A 21,868-nucleotide genomic window follows, 5' to 3' on the forward strand; every position below is an offset into this window, starting at 1 on the left:
GAGGTGCCACTTGAAAATGTTGCTGTAAAGTTGAAAAAAATGTGCTGTGTTTACTTTATACAAGATATTGGTGTGCTCATCTTTTAAGGATTTCTGTCCACCAAGATGGCGGTGCTCTCCTCCCATGAGGAATTACGTGATGTCTCCTCTAGTGATATGTGCCTTAACCGTTCACATATGTATTCTGAACTCACAGGAAAATGAAGAAATTTCCACCCACACCCTCTCTCAGAACCCCACCCCCTCGTAGAGCCACTCCCCAGCCCAGAGCCCCACCCCCTCCCAGAGCCCCACTCTGGCCCAGAGCCCCACCCCCTCCCAGAGCCTCGTTCCCGCCAAGACCCCCACTCCGGCCCAGAATCCCACCCCCTCCCAGCGCCCCGCTCCCGCCAAGACCCCCACTCCGGCCCAGAATTCCACCCCCTCCCAGAGCCCCGCTCCCGCCAAGACCCCCACTCCGGCCCAGAGCGCCATTTATATGGCATGGGGCGCAGGGCAGGGCCAGGGAATTGGCCAGAATACAATGGGAGAACCAAGTGAGTTATAAGTTTTTGCTCAAAAACATGACATTTCTCTTTAACCAAAGTGCATTTTAAGAATGGTGCACTCGTCACAAAATACTCATTAAATTAATTAAAGTTTCAATACTTTTGACTGTTTTTTCTCACAATTGTAATCCTTTGCATCCTTCTCACATATGATACGCCTCAATTTTCCACGATATATATATATATTTTTAAAGAAGTAAAATTTATAGTTACAAATACTCTTTTAAAATTGATTTCAAATGAAACACACACTTTGCAATTGAGTCTTTTTAGAGTTTTCATCATTAAACTTTTTCCATCTATGAAAAAAGAAACCAAACCTCAAACCCAGAAATGACTTTCTGCAAGGCCTTTTTCATAATATTAACAGAAAAGCAAGGGATTGGTGTGGTTGGTGTTTTTATAAACTTAAGGTAATACTTAAAAAATGCTCTTTTCCACATTGGAAACTAAAGAAAAGTGATTGTTCTCATGCTGTCTGTACAGCAGTTTCACTCACTCCGCCTCCGCCCCATGACTGTTTCGAAGAAGAAAACCCCTCAAGCCAGAAAATATGGAGAATCAAAATCCCCCCCAGGAAAATAACCCCTCACCACAGCAAAATAACCCCCCACCCCCACGTCCTCAAAGGAACCCCCAAGCTGCCCCCAACCGTATGCCCAGACCACTGGTCTGGCATACCGCCAACGCAAGAGCCAAGGAGGCCCGCAGGGTCCAATGGGAAAACCAATTTCTGTTGAGGAGGCTGCTGGCCTTGGCCAGAAATGAGGAGGAGAGACGCCGCCTCCGGCAAATTTATGGCGCAAACTAAAATTAGCCCAAGTTCACGCTGCGACTTTTGGTGGGACCAGTGCCATTTGAACGGCATCCTTCCCCTTTCTGCTTGCAACAATTCAGCGTGTTGTGGACAGAGGTGCCACTTGAAAATGTTGCTGTAAAGTTGAAAAAAATGTGCTGTGTTTACTTTATACAAGATATTGGTGTGCTCATCTTTTAAGGATTTCTGTCCACCAAGATGGCGGTGCTCTCCTCCCATGAGGAATTACGTGATGTCTCCTCTAGTGATATGTGCCTTAACCGTTCACATATGTATTCTGAACTCAAAGGAAAATGAAGCAATTTCCACCCACACCCTCTCTCAGAACCCCAACCCCTCGTAGAGCCACTCCCCAGCCCAGAGCCCCACCCCCTCCCAGAGCCCCACTCTGGCCCAGAGCCCCACCCCCTCCCAGAGCATCGTTCCCGCCAAGACCCCCACTCCGGCCCAGAATCCCACCCCCTCCCAGCGCCCCGCTCCCGCCAAGACCCCCACTCCGGCCCAGAATTCCACCCCCTCCCAGAGCCCCGCTCCCGCCAAGACCCCCACTCCGGCCCAGAGCGCCATTTATATGGCATGGGGCGCAGGGCAGGGCCAGGGAATTGGCCAGAATACAATGGGAGAACCAAGTGAGTTATAAGTTTTTGCTCAAAAACATGACATTTCTCTTTAACCAAAGTGCATTTTAAGAATGGTGCACTCGTCACAAAATACTCATTAAATTAATTAAAGTTTCAATACTTTTGACTGTTTTTTCTCACAATTGTAATCCTTTGCATCCTTCTCACATATGATACGCCTCAATTTTCCACGATATATATATATATATTTTTAAAGAAGTAAAATTTATAGTTACAAATACTCTTAAAATTGATTTCAAATGAAACACACACTTTGCAATTGAGTCTTTTTAGAGCTTTCATCATTAAACTTTTTCCATTAGACTGACTTAAGTAGAAATGCTTTGTGTAGGCACAACGTTTAAAATTTCACGTCATTTTCTTATTTAAACAATTTTATACACGGAGATTGTTTGAAGTTTTTTCTTGTGAAGTCATATATTGATTTTATTCTGTTGTCAGTTTCTCCTTCGGAGGCTCCTGGCCTTGGCCAAGAATCAACGGGAGAAGCGCCGCCTGATCCGCATATATGGCCCCAGATAAAATGGTGGTGAAATATTATTGGATGTTGATCAAAATTAATACATATATATTTAATCTGCAACTTTTTTTTTTGGGAACAAATGGGGTTTAAGTTTTTTTAAGGCATTAGTAGCAAGATTACTTTTATAAATCTTATAAAAACCGCCAAACAATTAGATTAGACTACATGTTTTTCTTATTCTTTTAATTCTGTTTTAATATAAAAATATGCGGTGAATAATGCACATTAAAGTTGAACACTGACTTCCTAGTGACATGAAAGTTTATGTGAAAATTCTAAAAAAATATATAAATTGACTTTGAAGCAAATTGTTATATAGTTTACTTACAATAAAAAAACATGCTCAATAGGTTTTTTGGCAACTCTAAATTGTCCATAGGTGTGATTGTTGTGAGTGTGAGAGTGAACAGTGCGATTGTGGATATTCTACCCTGCGACAGACTGGCGACCTGTCCAGGGCGTCCCCTGCCTTCGCCCACAAGTGGCCGGGATAGGCTCCGACAGCCCCGTGACCCCGAAAGGGAAAAACGGAATAGAAAATGGATGGAAGCTCCCCCTGCCCGTCCAGAGGGCCAAAGAGAGTAGAGTCCACATACTGGACCGGTTCATGGTTCCGTCAGAACTCAGATGTTCTCTTTGTGTTTTACAGAAGTAGATCCTGATGGCCTGCAGAGTTCTGTCGTTCCAATGTTCTTAGCAGCAGGGTTGTTGGGGTGCATCGTGTGTAGTTTGGGCTTCAAGCGTAGCCGTCTCACTGACTGTGGCTCTGGAGCTGACTGACCTGGAATCTGAAGATGCTGAAAAGAGAGATTTAACCATGTAGCCATTTATTAAATATAATCTAAAAATGAATTAAGCAACAGAACAAAAGAGACATTTTTTATTCCTGAAAATTAAATATTCTATATTTATGTAAGAAAAAAACAGCATAGATCTGAATTAAGTGCTCTCTGTAATAATTCTCTGTACTGTTGTGAGTTAAGCTATTCAGTCTTTTACTTAGAATTCTCTAAAGACAAAGCAAGAACACGTGAACATGAATGATCAGTTTTTATCATTTAGCCTAAAGTGTCGTTTCTGTACTGTACTTGGTGGATTTACTTCTTATATTAAAAGAAAGAAAAGAAAAACGACCTTTACTGAAACAAACTAAAGAGCTTTTTTTAACCAGTAAAATTCAAACGTAATGATTAAAGCATTTTATAAATGAGTTTATCAAATGTAGATTATTTCTCTGGTAGTTGATTCAAACTATATATTTGAGTCTAGGGTTGTGCCGATGGACGATGGGTGACTGACATCCCGATGGAGAGAAAACATTGTGAATGCCACGCCCCCGCCACGTTGCGAGTCAACACCATAAGCCGCGGTTACATGTGCAAAATATCTTGATCGGATCAATGGTCGGATTAGAATTCAACCGTGTACATGGGCCCAGAGAAATGTTTTCAGAATATAACAAACATTCACATGGGTCACACTTTAGGTCGGAATAAATCATTCGCACATATGGGATTACATATCAGCCAAAAATTGAAAGGGCGTAAAGACAACTAAGCGGGCGTATTCAGGAACTGAGTGAGTGAACCTTAAAACCGTGCTGGCGCAATCTTAACAAAGCGACCCCGTATTTTACAAGTGAACGGCTGAAATCCTAACCGAGCGGTGATCTTGCTCGGTCAATTCTCTTTTGCGCCCTCACCTGGATTTACGCTCGGTGTTATGGGGGCGTTTTTGTCACTTGGGGGCGGTATTCAGGGGCGTGTTTGTCACTTAGGGGCAGGAATCTTTCTGGTTGATCTGATTGGCTAAAATTTGCATGTCAAGCAGTGGGGCGGGACTTTCACTTTGGAACTTTAATAGAAAAGGAACGGCGGCTGTAACGTGGATGTAAACTGTAACAAATGCGTCTAACATGTGAATTTCACATGTAACAAAGCACACACACCCCCCCCCCCCCCCCATCAAACACAAAGCTGTAAGTCCGCGCCCCGCCGGTCCACTAGACTAGTTAAGTGCGGGAGCAGACTACTGCTTTTCTATTTTGTTTGTTACTCTTTTTGTTAAAGTCCCTTCCCTCAGTTTGGACTGGATCATCGCGGATGAGTCATTACTTGGGTAATAAAATAAATAAAGTAAAATAACGAATAGCAATTATATAAGAACGAAAAATAAAAAATAGCCCCCCCCCCCAGGTGTCTCACAGGCCAGTCCACGGTTGGTGTCGGCTTCTTCTATTCCTCTCTTTTTAGAATTTGATGATAGTTGATGTCTTCTGTGCTATCCTATGGGGTCCAGATGACGTGATCCTTACATTGACGGGTTATCCCTAGCATAACACAGGTGGGTAAAGGTGAAGAGCATTTCATTTAATCCATGGACACCAGTGAAGATCACAAATCGTTGAAGAAAAAGGTTCAGAGCACTGTCTAGTGGGTCTAGATGACCCCACTCCCAATGTCAAAGTGCCTAGGACAGCACAAGGGTTACCATTCAAAGTACTTACTAATAATCAAACACAACAGCTGAAAGAATATTTACTCACATTTATCTTAATTCTTGTACAAATCCTCCTCTTCCTCCTTTTCTTCAATCTCATCTGGACTCTGGGAGACAGACTCGCCTTCTGCCGTGTCGGCTAACAAGCTCATGAATGCTCCACTGGGTCCTGTAAAGTTGTTTACATTTTTACTGTATCTTCTACATTTTTATTATAGCAACCACTGCTGCCAAATTATTTTTGTTTAAATAACAAAACTTTTTCTTTTATTCTTAAAAATGCAAAACGTAAAAAAAGGTTACAGCACGCGCTGCAGAGCCACTGACATGACAACTAAGAACGCACGGATCCGATTCAACAAGTTGTTTAAGGCAATATGCTGCAAACTCTTTGTTAAGTTGTTATCTTACATGTTCATCTAAATGCACAGACATTTAGATGACTTCAATTTTAAATTTGATTTTCAAAATCAGTATGTGTCTTTAAGCACAACATTTCAAATTCTATATATGTAGAGCTTCCGGAGCTTGTAGTCTCAAAGATAGCTAGCATGTTGAAAAAGTGTGAGCACCCCTGTTCTAGAGTGATCCAAATCTGTAAAATTAGAATTTGAAGTCAAAAAGACAAACCTCTGGAGATACTCCAAAGTTGATGCCAGCTCCGGTGGATGGTGGATGTTGAAGGTTTAGTAGTTTGGGAACATCATGCATAGCAGAGAGATAAAGGAAGTATTGTTGGCTTGCACAACAATTCCATCCAGACTCAGCATGAACTTTCTTGCAGAAAGGCAGGAATGCCCTAAAAATGAAGAAAGAGTATGAAAAAAAAAGGATGTCAGAGTAAAAAAAAAGGTTAGTTTTCTATAATAAAAAAGAAACAAGTCTACCCTCTTGTTTAACAGTACTTTGATCAGAATGCTTAAGCTCAATAGCCTAAACCAATAAATAAGCACGGATCACAAATCAGATAATGAATTAACTCCCACTTAAACTACTTTTTTTCTTTTGTTTGACAGTACCGCGAATTAGCCGCAGCTTCAGCTGTTTTTGATAAAAGTCCCATCCTTTTAACCGTCTCCACCAATCATTCTTGGAGGCTTAATCACACGTCATCAGTTTGACCAATCAGAAGTTGTTAAAGTCTTCACTTCCTTGTTCTGATTCTGCTCATAAAGTCTCTCAGTTCGAACAAAAATACCAGCTAAAGCTAGTCTTAAGCGGTGTAGCTTTACGCGGGATCCGGTGTCAGACCGTAGAACAAGTGAACAAAATAATGAAGCTAAGAGCAGTGATCTCCGGCCGTTTTTGCACTACATCTCCCATGATGCATTGGATTAAATTGACAGTGTATCGGCACTGCAACGAGTTTTCCCTGTTAAACGTCTTGAAACCACAATGAACACACATCAAGTAGTTTTTAAGTCTTCTTGATGAATTCAGAGGTCAACGGTTTAGTTCTCCTTCAAGGTTTGTGTTTATTAACAGCCAAACATCCCAGAGTTTGGTCCAAGTCATCTTTCTAACTGAAACACTTTTCTAATAAGGTCTGGATTATTTTATATGTTAAACTTAGGTAGAAGTAATAACATTTAAGAAACAGAATTAAGGTGAAGTGGCCAACAGACACAATTAATCTAAATTAAAACGGTTTAATCCTCTAAAAAAAAATTTTTTTTGTTAAAGTTTTCAAAGATTATCTTTGATTAAGACAAAAGAAAAACGAATCAAACTTCAACATGTTCACCTTTTGTGTCGCTACAGAAAACATGTTAGTTTTTTTGTGTGTAAAATTTATCAAACATATTGTGATAAAATTGTTCAAAAATTACAGTTGCCTTTGCACCAACATTTAAAAAATAAATCACTATTTAGAAAGAATATATGTGTTTTTTGTGAGGTTACATAAAATTGCATGTTTATAAACTGAAGGGAAAAACAATTACCAGGGTAAAATTTCAAATAATTTAGTTAAAAATTATTACTGAAAACTAACTTATTACAACTTTTAGAGAGAGAAAAACAGCTGCAACCTCCAGCTTTTTCTGCCACAATTATCACAAAAATGCACGTGAGACTGTGGAAGGACTTTAGATCAATGCAGACTATAGACTTTCTCCTTTTTTCATTTTTGGATGCTGGTGTGCCGCTGAGTTTTTGTCAGGGATAAAGTGTGCCGTGGATCAAAAAGGGTTGAAAATCACTGCCCCAGAGTCCAGTGGCGGCGTGCTTTACACCACTCTATCCAGCGCTTTGCATGGTACTTGGTGATGTGTGTCTTGGATGCAGCTGCTCTGCCATGGAAACCCATGGCATGAAGCTCTCTGCGTCCTGTACTTGGACTAATCTGAAGGTCACATGACTTTTGGAGCTCTGTAGAAATTGACTGTGCAAAAAGTCTGCGATTTCTTTGCACTTTAGCATCCACTGACTCCTCTCCATCAACTTACGTGGTCGGTGGCCGAGTTGCTGTTGTTCCCAAACTCTTCCATTTTGTTCTGATAGAGCTGACAGCTGACTGTGGAATATTAAGGAGACAACAAAGTTCACCACTGGATTTGTTGCACAGGTGGCGTCCTATGACTGTTCCATGCAGGAGTTCACTGAGTTCCTGAGAGCGGCCCATTCTTTTACAAATGTTTGTGAAAACAGTCTGCACGTCTGAGGGCTTGATTTAACACACCTGTGGCCAGACCAAGTGATTCGGACACCCAATTCTAGATTCTGGATGGGTGAGCAAATACTTCACTTTACGTGTTGTAGAATGATTATTTGTATGTGCGTGTGTGGGAGCGCACAAGTGTGTTGGGGGTGCGTGTTGATTCTTCTGCAGCGGACCGCTCTGGAGCTCCAAGCGAGTTTCACCTGTGCTCTGTGGTACACACATCTTCTCAGAATATTATATACTGCCCAGGTATAAACGAGACTGCAGACACATTGTCACCTTTCCAGTAGAAATGAAGCCTGACACCCATGAAGAATGCGGGGCAGGAGGCTCCGCCGTTATTTATGCATAAAATGTGCTGCATAAAATAGTTCCCAAACAAAACATGTAGTGATATTCATCAAAATCTAATTGTGCGCATTCAGTGTTATGTAATGAAAGAGAACAGTAATAACCCCACCCCCCCACACAAAATCCTCAGGCGGGCGGCCGTGTCGCGCACTTGAGAACGCATGCAGCTTGTAATGGAAATTAATACAATGGAAATGAATAATTAGAACACAGTAAATTTGTCGTATTTCCTCATGAGACTGAAACTTCTGTTGTAGAATTAATGAGGATGTGTGCTTCTGAAACCGCACGCCTAGTAGAGGGAGCGCCTGAGTAGAAGGAGCGGGCTGCGTGCAGCATAGAGGCAGTGACAGCCGCTCGTAGCCCAAGATGTGAGAGGGACGGCGCAGGGAGAGAAGGACAAGTCTGAACACAGGACTAGCAGAACAAGTTAATTATCAGCAAAGATGAATGTGTTTTATGTGTTTATTATAGTTCCAGTCATGCACCATATGCAGAACTTAAAAAAAAAAACGTTCAAAGAAAATGACCCCCTAGCTATGTCACAAACAAGCTTTTTTAAACTGCACCACAAGGCACCAAGAACATGATTTTCCAATTGAGTGGGTCTTTAAAAAAAACCTTGTTGGGTGTTTTTAACATGTTCCTGTAGCCTGTTTCTCATGATGGAGACTATATATACAATAGTTTAAGATTAAAATTGCTCTTGTGTTGCATGAGGAGCTGCTGAAAACCCGGTGTTTGAAAAAGCGATGGGCGGGAGAAAGTCCTCCACTCAAATTCTGAATTCTCCATTTGCAGACAAAAAGATCCATGTTGGTCTTCATTTTTCTCATCTCAGCTGTCATTTGGCTCCAAACTGTACAGCTGGCTGCATAGCTCCAATATTGTTCACCATTTTTTGCAAGACTAATGTTAGCTTTGGCTTAAAGTTGAACCAAAGGGTTGATGGGAAATTAGCAACAGGCTAACTTTCGGGTAAACAGTTCCGCCTTCAACTCAGAAGCAAATTTCTACTGAGCTCCAGCTGCTCTGCAGAACATACGTCTTAATAAACAACACAGGCATTAGATGTTTTATTCAAAGCAAACAGACAAGTTGTTTAATCAAACTTAAGAGAAGAAATTACTTCTAAAAAAATATGACCTATGTATTTCTTAATCCATACATTTTGTGAGTTGCCCTACTAAAACTGCATATTGGTTTATCACCATTTACAGGTTGATCAAACAGATTGCAGATACAAATAGTGAAAAATACAAACATGCAAAAAGAAGTCACAGATCTGTTTTACCACCATCAAACATTTGCACATGCCAGTGTAAAAAATTAAAATGGATTACTTACCGCATACTACAATGATTAGGAGTCATATTCATGTCATCTGTATTTACTTCTTCTGGAAGGCACACGTCATCCACATGGAAAAACATTGCATCTTCCTTTTCCTCCAAGTAGGCCAGCAGAAGATCACTGCATAAGTGACATCAGCAGGCTTAGTAACGGTTTTGGATTGAACACTACACACATATTTTCAAATGCACATATTCTATGTTTCCAGGACATATAAGCAGTAAATCCATCCCATTAATTTGTTTTAAAACCACTCACTGGTCATGATACAGAGCATCCCTCCTTTACGTGGTCTTAAAATGACAAATAAGCTCTTTGACAGCATGAAGTTAACACTCACACAGGTCAAAAACACATTTCAAATCAGTGGCAACACATGAAGCACTAACTTTAAGTCTGGGAAAACTGTGAACCCCATAAAAATGGGCCTTAAAAGCAGCATATACATACTGAAATTTTCAGATGAGCCTGCTTTATGCTTCCTACTAGACGTGTAAGCAGTGAATGATGATTTTTGAACGTCATGTCCACAACCAGTTTCAGATGATGACATGCCGGACCTTTAATGATCTTTAAATGAGATACAAGGTCTTTTACAGTAACATTGCACATAATGAAACTGCACACTTTAAAGTTAGCAAATAATGGCTGTAGAAACGGTCTGTGGTGCGGTCACATTGTGAATGGGATGAACCCTGCTGACCCTGGCTGGAAGTACAGGGCTCCAGACTAACTTTTTTCACTAGGAGCACTGTGGCCCCTGAATGAAAATTTTAGGGGCACAACCTGAAAATTTAGGGGCGCATACCGTAAATCAACATGCAAACCAGATCTTCTAATTTCCACTGTATTATAAATACACTAAATAAAATAAATAAAGTAAATAAATACTTTAATTATAGATGCAAAAATTACAATCTGCTTTTTCAAAGTCAGTGTCAGATTTTATTCTGCACTTTTGAAGATGCAACAAGAAGGTAAACTGACAGCAGCATCGCTGTCATGACAAAAAAAAATAGTAAACAATATACCATAAATTTAGAATAAAAAAAGTTTTTAGTAACAAGTGATTACCGTAATAACCTTTCGGTCATTTCACAGTTAAGAACAATACTTAAATGTATGTAAACATTAGGGGATGGAAATTCATGTTGGCGAAACCAAATAGGTGCAGCCAAGATGCACAATAATTTGAGATCACCCAGATGGACGTAACGCTGCACAGATCACCTGGTGTGAGACATATTTTTGTTTTTGCTCTAACATCACCTGTCAATCAAAACCAAAATATCACCAGAAAGGGGCGGAAGCAAGACCCCAACCTGACCAAACACAGCTGGAAATTTAGTACTGAACTGACTGAAAGCTGCCCTACAGACTACAAAACAATGCATTATGGGACATGCGTCCTGATGGGTTTTTGTAGTTCACTGATCAATTAAAATAATTTAAAATACCAACTGATTAAAAAAAGGCTACATACATCACAAAACATTGAAATAATTATAAAAGATGTAATATCACAATATTACTTAGGGGGAGAGGCATAATTATTAAATTGAATGTTAAGGACAACTCCAACTTCCTGTTGCAGCTTCGCCATCATGCCCCCCCCCGGGCGCTGGTTCATCTTAAACACGTCTATCGTTGCATTTTCCACACGTGTTTTAAGTGCGTCTAAGACTAAATCGTGTTGTCGCTCACACGTGTTTATGTTCGAGCCCCGTTAGCTGTCACGCATGTAGGTGTGGGACATTTATGCTCCTCAGCTGACCATCTCCCAGCCGTGCATGAGAGCCGTGGTTTGCTTCGCGAGTTTGAGACCCCTGCTGTACACTCTGGCACTGGTATACTAGCCGCAGGTCGAAAGAACGAATCAATAGTTCGCTAGCTGTTCATAGCTCAGACGCACATATCAGGTTGTGATGATTTGTCTCCGTTTCCTTCCCACAGACGTTAACGCGCACTCGATTATCTCTAGGCCCCGCCCCTCCACATATTTTAGCCACTTGCAGTGACTTTCCCTATTCTTCTCACACGCATTGGCCGCCTCAGGCATCACTCAATGACATGCGAGTGTGCGCTCGCGTGTGCTCCAGTCTCACGAGTGTGTGTGTGTCTGTCTGCGTGCGTGTGGGCTCGCGTCTCATTTATGATTTCATTGCTCATTTCATTGATCATTGACGGGCCGCTTCCACGTTTAATGAATAAAAAAATACGGAGGGTGGGGGAGGCAAATTTACTGGTCGCGCATGTGCGACTGGATGTAAAATTCAGTCGCACAGTCTCAAATTTTGGTCGCAAAATGCGAGCAAATGGTCGCAGTCTGGAGCCCTGTACAAAATGTCTACCCACAATACTGACGCATTGGAAATAATATCGAGGCTCATATTCCTATTAACTCTGTAATGCAAGAAATACCCCTTCAATATGTACGTTTTTATTACAAAAAATACAAGTTATCATTTTTAGAAATTAATAATTACTTTTACCGCCACACTGCGAGTAGCCCAGAAGTCTGTACGTACGGAGCTAGCTTAATTATGCACCTGAGTTGGAGGAACGAAGTAGCAAACTTACCGTGCAAACTCCAAAGTTTTTACTTGAATCTTTTAAAGACAAGCAATATGAATGTTGAAGATTCATCCCATGGATTGTTAAAACACAGAAAACATTCGACAGTCGCTAGTCCAAAGTCTCTCGTTCTCTGCACTTCTCCCGCCGCTTACCGTCTCCTGCCCGTTAGTGACGTCAGCCACAGCGTTTTCCCTCCCACTGTGTTCAACCAATCAGAAATCTGTGTCACTTGAGCCTGTGATACAGTTTGAAATTCAAATCTGGTTACAACAGGCTTCTGTTAGTTCAATGCTTCTCGTCACCCCAAGTTTACAATTGACATTTTGATGTTTGACATTTTCCATCAATGTATTCTTTCTGTCTGCCTGTCACTTAGTTGGTGTCAGTATTGGACATAAAGACAGCAGGTAATGCAGGAAAACAGCTGCACTTTATGAGATCATTAATAAACAATCCATCATTTAAAAAAAGAATCAGCACAATGTTTTTTACCTATTTCTTCAGACTAAAAAACGTTAATGTTTCAGATCATTCATTCATCATTCATTTTCTGTACCGTTTTTTCCCTTTCGGGGTCACGGGGCTGCTGGAGCCTATCCCGGCCACTTGTGGGCGAAGGCAGAGGGACATCCTGGACAGGTTGCCAGTTTGTCGCAGGGTAGAATATCCACAATCACACATCCATTCACTCTCACACTCACACCTATGGTCCATTTAGAGTTGCCAATCAACCTATGAAGCATGTTTTTGGATGGTGGGAGGAAGCCGGAGATCCCAGAGAGAACCCACGCATGCACGGGGAGAACATGCAAACTCCACACAGAGAGGTCTCATTGATGTTGTTTTTCTTCTTGCTGTGAGGCAAGAGCGCTAACCACTGCGCCAACGTGCAGCCCTGTTTCAGATCATTTTACATGTAATATTATTTATTAATTGAATTATTTTTCTCTGCATCAAATGGTTCAGTTGATCTAAATGTTTCTAGTTTAAATAAGGACCAACAGTTTTTTTCCTTTCAGGCACTTTACGCTTCTTCTCTGTTTTAGACTATAACAGGGTTTCTGTGGCTAAATAAAGTTAATATTTGTTGAAAGTGGATTTATATTGCTTTTTTCTTTTGTTTTTTTGTTACAAAATACAATTTTAGGTTTACTTACACCATTTTTTTAGATACTAACCTAATTTATTGTCACCGCCGCGAGTGTATGTGTGGGGGGGAGGTTGTGGGGGGTTAGGGGGGCGCAAAACATTTTCTTTTTCCTAGGGGGGCTTGGCAAATAAATAATTATAAAGCACTGTGTTAGTTCAAGATGATGCAGACTAAAATCAAGAAAAAATATATATTTTCAGCTTGTGAGGCTGCATGAAGGGTGATTTTTTTTAGGACAAAGATAAATGAACTCAAACTGCCCCCCCCCCAGTTGTTTTATGTATTTATTCTTTTTAATTATTCATTTTATTTGTTTGGTCCAATACACAATCATGTTTTTTGTTTACTTTAAGCAGATCCAAATTTGATCCCAAATGTCCTTAATTTAGTTCAGACATCAATCTGTTAAATTTTTTATACACACCACCACATACGCATGTGTGCTCTTGTGTGTGCGTGCATGTGTGCCAGTGCATGTGTGTGTTTCTGTTTATCTAAACCTAGCATCATTGACCCAACATACATACTTGTTCATTTATGTTTATCTAAGCAGTCAAAAGAAAAGTTTATTAAATCGACATTGCAACATTGTCTTGAAACTTCATGTATTATAAAAAGTTTCAAAAAGATGTCTTGAGGACATGAATGTCTAAATGATTTAACTTTTCTCTCTTGAAACTGTAATTGAGTTACGTATATGAGAAGAATGAGAAAACCAGATTAGTCTCAAATGGTTCTCATTTATGTCTAAGAGACGTAAATGAGACAGAATCGAGATCTCATCTTCAATTTTGCTTTGCTACGGGAAATCTATGAAGAATTGATTTTTGCAACAGATATAAACAAACTATTCATCTGGGAACTTCTGCTTGACTTCCTTTAGCAGAAAGTAGTCTACTTAAGTCTATTACAAAAATAAGTCTATACTACAAGTGATGCACTATACTTGAAATTATTATTATACTATTATTACTCACTTATTTTTTATTGCATTCAATATGCGAAATGTTTTGCTAAGGTAAAACAAACAGAATGTTTTCTTTTTATTCCCCCCCAATATTTCAAAGTGAAGGTGTGATAAGGAGATTAAGACTGGACAAATCCCTAAGCAAAAAGTAGTACTGTAAATTCAAGTTTATTCTAAAAAGTATACCTGAATATTAGCACAGCATGTTTATCGTAGACCTAATACAAGTAGTGCAGAAAGTATAAGTGAAAACATTCTCAGACAAAAATGGAAACAGTTTAGATTTGCAAAATAAAGATTGTATATCAAAGGTAAACTGAATTATACAACATTCCCACTTTTAGTGAGTAAGTGCTTTTAGTAAACCGCAGCATACTTAAGGAATAGCCTTCAATAATGAGGAAAACATTTAAAAAAATACTTTTTTTTTTTACATTGGCTCTAATCTCCTGTAAAAAACGTGTAAAAATAAAAGTTGTTTTGTCTTTAGTCAATGCAGTGACGGTTTGTAGATTGGGTCATTTCCACTTTGAACTTCCATAGTCCAAGTGTAGCAGGTTATACGCCACTACTTCCTGGATTTGGCTCCTAAAGTGAATGAAAACTTTAAACAAGTGTGTGAAGCAGAAATCACTATGGAAGAAGCAGAAAAAGCCATGAGAAGTTTAGCTTTAGATAAATCTCCAGGATCTGATGGGCTTACTATTAACTTTTATAGACATTTCTGGGAACACTTGAAAGAGCAGTTTCTGTTGGTCATAAAGGAAATTTCTCAGTTAAACTTCATTCCAACTACTATGAAGCAAGGCGTCATCACCTTAATTCCTAAACCTGGGAAAGACGCCAGACTAATTGATAATTTGAGGCCAATATCCCTCCTTAATAGTGATTATAAAATTTTAACCAACATTTATGCATCTAGATTAAAAACAGGACTGAATCAGATCATCTCGGACACACAATCAGGATTCTTAAAAGGATGTTCAATTCACAATAATATCCGGTTAGTTCTTGATCTGATTGACTATAATCAATTAATTGAAGATGATGTCATGTTTTTGAGCAAACATTTTTAACTCACTTGGTTTTCTGAGGCCACCCTGCGCGCCTCCTTGGCCCTGTTTGTGGCGCTGTGCCAGACCAGGGGTCTGGGGCGGGGTGGGGGGTTGTTTCATTGGGGAGGGGGTTTTGGGGGGTTATTTTGCGCCGGGGGGTTTGCTGGGGGGGATTTTGCTTCTCCATTATCTGTTAATTCGGCAAACATACGTGAAACGGTTAACGTTGAAGTACCTACAAGCTGAGTGGTTAGCTTCCATTTTATTGTACAAAAGAAAACAATGAAAGCATATATATTTAACAAACAATTGATCTAACTATAGTACACACACAACAAATTGTAATAATGAAACAGTATCTTACCTTGAAGGGGTTTTGCTTTGGGATTTCCGTACTAGCTTTGAAAAGAAAAAAGATCTGCTGTTTGCATGATAGTTAAGTTGTTCACTTATCTATGGAATGTATGTCACTTCCAGCAAAATGATATCTATCTAAATATATTAGGGGTGTAACAATAAGCTAAAAATCTCAATAATTTGGTTCGATTCAGACTTCGGTTCCAATATACGTTTCGGTACGGGCCATGGCTGTTTGAATTAATATGCTTGATAGAAATTGATATTTATGAACCATAACTATTCAACTATTTCTTTTTCAATCTAACAATCTATCTAACCATAGTTTTCACACACAAAAAATTATATTCAATGAAACAGAAAAATGTATCTCACCAATTTGTGTCTGCCAGACAATTGCGATTCCAGCCGTTGGAATTTGAAACGGATAAAAAAAAAAATCCGCCGTTAGAATAGTTAAAAAATGGTATGACTCGGAACATACCAAATGGATAGATATGACTGCTTTGTAACTGTTATTTAGATTTAACAAATGATTTTCTTAATTTTAGTAGAAAATATCCCATCATACATATTTTCCTGTGGTTAAAAAGTGAACTCATAAACCAAGATGCTGATGTTGACATTTTCATTAAAATGTCTGTTGGATTTACAACAGGATGGTTTTGTGATAAACCTGGTTTATTTATTCTCCATAGAGGTAAAGTTAAAAGGTTCCGTCTTCATAAAAGTTAATGTTCATGGATTTGGTATGCAAATTCCAGAATTTTTTTTATCAGGTACTTTTTTACGTGGTTACATATTCTTGCTCCAATGTGTGATTTTTTTATTCTTTTTTTCTTGTACCTCATCAGTGCTTTCAGTGTGTTTGTTTAAAATCTGGCAGTATTCATGATCAGCATGTCAGACAGATTTTGAGTACGCCACAGTTCATGTACTTAATGCAGTTTATAAACTAAGTTTGCACATCGTTTTAAATAAATCTCTGGGTATAAAACAAAGCTGTTACAATCTTTCTGGTTGTGCTTAGAATAGTTAAATAAGAACTCATGTTTAGCTTTAAAGTACTTTTAATTTCTTCTTTGGAGAAAAAAATTATGTTTAAAGTGAACTTTTCAGCAAGGGGGTTTGTAAGATGATGACAGAGCTTTAATTTTCTTTGTATTTAATTTATTTTTGTATCTGATTCATGTTTTTAGAATTCTGTATTTTGTTGAAATATTTTAATACGTGTCTAATACTACTACCCCAATTCTAATGCTGTACTGATGATGGTGCTGCCCAAATAAATTGTTAAGCATTTATATTTTTAGTATTCTTTTTTTTACTCTTACTGTATTTCACTGGTCTCAATCCTGGTCCTCGAGGGCCACTGTCCTGAATGTTTTAGATCTTTTCCTGCTCCAACAGATCTGCTGCAGTGGTTGAATTGCCTCACGTTATGCTGCCATGGTGCACAAACCTGTACCAACATTTAAAGCTTTAGTGCATGTCATCACAGGCTGCAGACCATAATGCCTCTTATTGGGGGATAACACAATGGTGGAAACTAGAAATGTGGTTGAGGTGAATGTCATCAGTCTCTGTGCTTTACCAAAGCATCAGCAGTAGTCCTTTTAAAAGGATTGACAGCAGCACAAGCTGAGATTTAACCCTTTCGATGCAAGGACTTTGGAGTGGCGATTAAGCAGGGGCGTAAACAAGTGAGGCAACCGTTTACAGGAACAAATAAGTTGGGCTGTTCTCTAAAGAGAAGGAGAGTGGGACACACACACACACTGCAACGTTGAACACCACATCCACATGAGCGTGTTCTTGAGCCAAAGCTTCTACTTCCTCCTTTTTGGTCACATCCACCACTTTGGTTCTGATTCCTAAAATCAGGAAGAAAACGGATCAGTGCACACAGTTTTAATGTGCATTTCTACATGCATGAGAGTACATGCATATGTGCTGAGAGCCTTAGCAGCAAAAACTCTTTCAATAAACCCTTTTTTCTCTCCACCATTTATTTCTGGTAGACTTTAGTCTGCCAAATACTTCTACAGTCTATGATGGTCGCTTATGACCGGTGACTTGCAGAGAGGTTAAGGGTTGGCGATGCTCAGATTCCTCTGATTTACAATTTCAGTAACTAAAGTTTTTGTTTGTGCTAAAAAACAAAAAGTTAAACATAAGCAGTTTCCACTTAACACATAAATACACTTGTATTTAAGGATTATGGTTAATTATAAATATATTACAACTTCTGCTGTTTTGCAGAAGCATACATATTTTTGTATGTTTTTTTTATACATCTTATTTAATCATTATTAAGTTTTGCTATAAAAGTTGATAAATTGAGCACTTTGTTTCAAACTTGTCACAAGATGATATGATTTGGTAAATTAAGCATTTTTGAAAGCTCCACACACTCAAACCCAAACTAAGTCACAGCTTTAGAGGTTGTGTTTTAAACTTAAAAGTCAAATCCATAACAATTAAGATGTAAAATGACAGAAAAATCTCCCACTGTCCAGGCCTTAAGCCTCTTGTAATCCAGCAGATGGCAGCAGCAGACCACTCTCTTTATCTTACCTCTAATTCCTTCCAGCTTCTTCAGCTTTTCTCCATTTATGTCTGTTGCAGTGACCTGAGCTCCTTCATTTGCAAAAGCCTGAATTTAAAAAGGTTGAGTTAGTTCCAAACATCTATGTCTGTCATGGCAAACACAGTTTTTTGCTCCCTTTTTTTTTTTTTGCAAAAGATGGTTACTAACAGCCTTTTTTTCTATTATAGATGTAGGAATACATTTGCCAGATGGATATTTTCAAATCCACAGACCTTTTATAATTATTTAGAGACTAAATATTAAATTCATTAAGTAAGACACATCCAAAAAAAATGATTTGACCAATGTGAGTAAGGCAGTTTATCAAAATAATAGCTTATAGGAAAATAGTTGTTGATGATAAAACATTGTCTACACAAGGAATGGCTAAAATACATGATGCAGGTCAAACTATTCATAAATGTTACATTTGCAAGCTTAAACTATTTGGAATTTGTTACAATGTAATTTGGAAGAAAATTGTAACAAAATCTACATACAATTGCTGCAGCACGTCCAATTCCCTGCGCAGCAGCAGACAGCACAATCACTTTCCCATCCAGGCGACCCATGATGCACCTTTCACGGCAGCTGTGAAACAGGCGAAAATACAGCACTGATCAATAAGAAGATCATTATGATGATAAACACAAAACCTGTTTGTTCATTAGCTGTGTTCACTGTCTATTAAACAAACAGCTTTTATTGGGAAGTCTGTGGCTGATGACATAAATGTTTCTAAATGAAGAGATACAAAGATTCAAGATTCAAAGGGTTTATCGTCATACGCACAGTGAGAAACGGGTTTCCCTGCACTATGAAATTCTTACTTTGGTGTCTACTCCGAGTGCCAAAACCTATACAGGAAACTGAAAATTCAGGCCAGTAGCTTCCACTATTATCCATCCTATCATGGCTTATGAAAACACACCAATCAGAATTATGTAACTCAGAATTTTCTAATAACTTCTGCAGACTTTACAGTTCAACTCGTAGCATTTATAAATCACATTGATGACCATTTTAAGGATTACGGAACGCTAGTGACAGTTTCAAAGTCCCATGCTATAAACCTTACAGACCTTTTAAGTAAACATTGTCTTTGATAGTAGGTAATGGTACAGCTTATGCTGTATCTTATTAAACATGAACTTGGCCAATACGGTCCTTTCTCATCAGTTTCTTTCAAAGTAAAACATAAAGCTTAATTTCATGACACTTTTATTTTGAAAACCTGACACCGTCTTTTCAGCTCTAACTAAGGTAAAATGTTAATAACTGATGGGACTCTTGACAATGACAATACTAAATGTTCTTGTAACGATTTCTAAAATATAATATATTTGCTAAAATATCTAATATTAGAGCAAGTTCACTAAAAGTTGCGTTAATGCAAAAGAGAAGGGGATTTCAAACCACACGCAGCTCCTGCAATGCAACTAGGCCTATGATGAGACAACTGCATGTTCACTCCGACAGCACGCATTTCTGTTATTAATACTTGCATAACACCGAGGACGACTTTTCATTACGAACTAGAAATTACTTCGTGCTTTCATCAAAGCAATAACAAGAAAACCAAAAACTGGTAGTCAAAACCACGGGAATTTCTTGAGAACTTACTTTTTGGCTGCACAGCAATCACAACGACAGACGAAAGGGAAAAGACAGGTGATGTTGTTCTTGGATTCCTATTGGTTCGAGACCAGGAAGTAGTTCCATAGAACCTGCTACACTTGGACTATGGAAGTTCAAAGTGGAAATGACCCAATCTACAAACCGTCACTGCATTGACTAAAGACAAAACAACTTTTATTTTTACACGTTTTTTACAGGAGATTAGAGCCAATGTAAAAAAAAGTATTTTTTTTAAATGTTTTCCTCATTATTGAAGGCTATTCCTTAAGTATGCTGTAGTTTACTAAAAGCACTTACTCACTAAAAGTGGGAATGTTGTATAATTCAGTTTACCTTTGATATACAATCTTTATTTTGCAAATCTAAACTGTTTCCATTTTTGTCTGAGAATGTTTTCACTTATACTTTCTGCACTACTTGTATTAGGTCTACGATAAACATGCTGTGCTAATATTCAGGTATACTTTTTAGAATAAACTTGAATTTACAGTACTACTTTTTGCTTAGGGATTTGTCCAGTCTTAATCTCCTTATCACACCTTCACTTTGAAATATTGGGGGGGAATAAAAAGAAAACATTCTGTTTGTTTTACCTTAGCAAAACATTTCGCACATTGAATGCAATAAAAAAGATGTGAGTAAAGGTCATACCTAAAGGTTTCAATATTCAAACAAAAAAAATCCCCCTTGGGAAAAAGTAGTACACTTGAAGTATATTTACTTGAGTGTTAGTATAAGTACTGTATATAGGTCATGTACAAGTAATGCAATAGTGATATTAACTCAATACTTCTTCAGACTAAATTGTAACATTTTAAACTTACAACACATAGTTTATAATAATAATTTCAAGTATAGTGCATCACTTGTAGTATAGACTTATTTTTGTAATAGACTTAAGTAGACTACTTTCTGCTAAAGGAAGTAAAGCAGAAGTTCCCAGATGAATAGTTTGTTTATATCTGTTGCAAAAATCAATTCTTCATAGATTTCCCGTAGCAAAGCAAAATTGAAGATGAGATCTCGATTCTGTCTCATTTACGTCTCTTAGACATAAATGAGAACCATTTAAGTCTAATCTGGTTTTCTCATTCTTCTCATATGCTGTGACTCAATTACAGTTTCAAGAGAGAAAAGTTAAATCATTTAGACATTCATGTCCTCAAAGAAAAATACATCTTTTTGAAACTTTTTATAATACATGAAGTTTCAAGACAATGTTGCAATGTCGATTTAATAAACTTTTCTTTTGACTGCTTAGATAAACATAAATGAACAAGTATGTATGTTGGGTCAATGATGCTACGTTTAGATAAACACAAACACACACATGCACTGGCACACATGCACGCACACACAAGAGCACACATGCGTATGTGGTGGTGTGTATAAAAAATTTAACAGATTGATGTCTGAACTAAATTAAGGACATTTGGGATCAAATTTGGATCTGCTTAAAATAAACAAAAAACATGATTGTATATTGAACCAAACAAATAAAATAAATAAATTAAAAAGAATAAATACATAAAACAACTTGGGGGGGGGGGGGGGGCAGTTTGAGTTCATTTATCTTTGTCCTAAAAAAAATCACCCTTCATGCAGCCTCACAAGCTGAAAATATATTTTTTTTTCTTGATTTTAGTCTGTATCATCTTGAACTAACACAGTGCTTTATAATTATTTATTTGCCAAGCCCCCCTAGGAAAAAGAAAATGTTTTGCGCCCCCCTAACCCCCCACAACCTCCCCCCCACACATACACTCGCGGCGGTGACAATAAATTAGGTTAGTATCTAAAAAAATGGTGTAAGTAAACCTAAAATTGTATTTTGTAACAAAAAAACAAAAGAAAAAAGCAATATAAATCCACTTTCAACAAATATTAACTTTATTTAGCCACAGAAACCCTGTTATAGTCTAAAACAGAGAAGAAGCGTAAAGTGCCTGAAAGGAAAAAAACTGTTGGTCCTTATTTAAACTAGAAACATTTAGATCAACTGAACCATTTGATGCAGAGAAAAATAATTCAATTAATAAATAATATTACATGTAAAATGATCTGAAACAGGGCTGCACGTTGGCGCAGTGGTTAGCGCTCTTGCCTCACAGCAAGAAGAAAAACAACATCAATGAGACCT

At 38.3% G+C, this 21,868-nt stretch overlaps 2 protein-coding genes and 1 long non-coding RNA gene across 8 annotated transcripts in view; 1 reads left to right on the forward strand and 2 right to left on the reverse strand.

The window, feature by feature from the left end:
- Positions 1-21,868, forward strand: part of LOC144981215 (dehydrogenase/reductase SDR family member 6) — a 56,576-nt gene that overhangs the window by 13,560 nt on the left and 21,148 nt on the right. The gene's annotated exons all lie outside the window — the stretch shown is intronic.
- Positions 2,698-12,296, reverse strand: LOC105358280 (uncharacterized). 2 transcript variants are annotated; one of them, XR_013654432.1, is made up of 7 exons: positions 12,124-12,296; positions 9,389-9,514; positions 7,476-7,543; positions 5,659-5,827; positions 5,075-5,197; positions 4,734-4,858; positions 2,698-3,326 (listed from the first exon to the last, which is right to left on the reverse strand). It is a non-coding gene; the product is annotated as an uncharacterized LOC105358280 (long non-coding RNA). The 2 variants fall into 2 exon arrangements; XR_002873565.2 differs by having other exon boundaries at positions 11,975-12,135.
- LOC144981360 (dehydrogenase/reductase SDR family member 6-like) lies at positions 14,241-19,769 on the reverse strand. Its single transcript, XM_078943709.1, has 6 exons — positions 19,714-19,769; positions 18,591-18,681; positions 18,078-18,156; positions 17,274-17,374; positions 16,835-16,962; positions 14,241-14,676 (listed from the first exon to the last, which is right to left on the reverse strand). Exons 2-6 carry the CDS (start codon positions 18,660-18,662, stop codon positions 14,607-14,609), a joined length of 450 nt encoding a protein of 149 aa, XP_078799835.1. The 5' UTR covers positions 18,663-18,681; positions 19,714-19,769; the 3' UTR covers positions 14,241-14,606.

The sequence above is a fragment of the Oryzias latipes genome, assembly GCF_053564925.1.
Source record: "Oryzias latipes strain Hd-rR chromosome 1 unlocalized genomic scaffold, Olatipes_Hd-rR_3.1 chr1_Y".
NCBI classification, from domain to species: Eukaryota; Metazoa; Chordata; class Actinopteri; order Beloniformes; family Adrianichthyidae; genus Oryzias; species Oryzias latipes.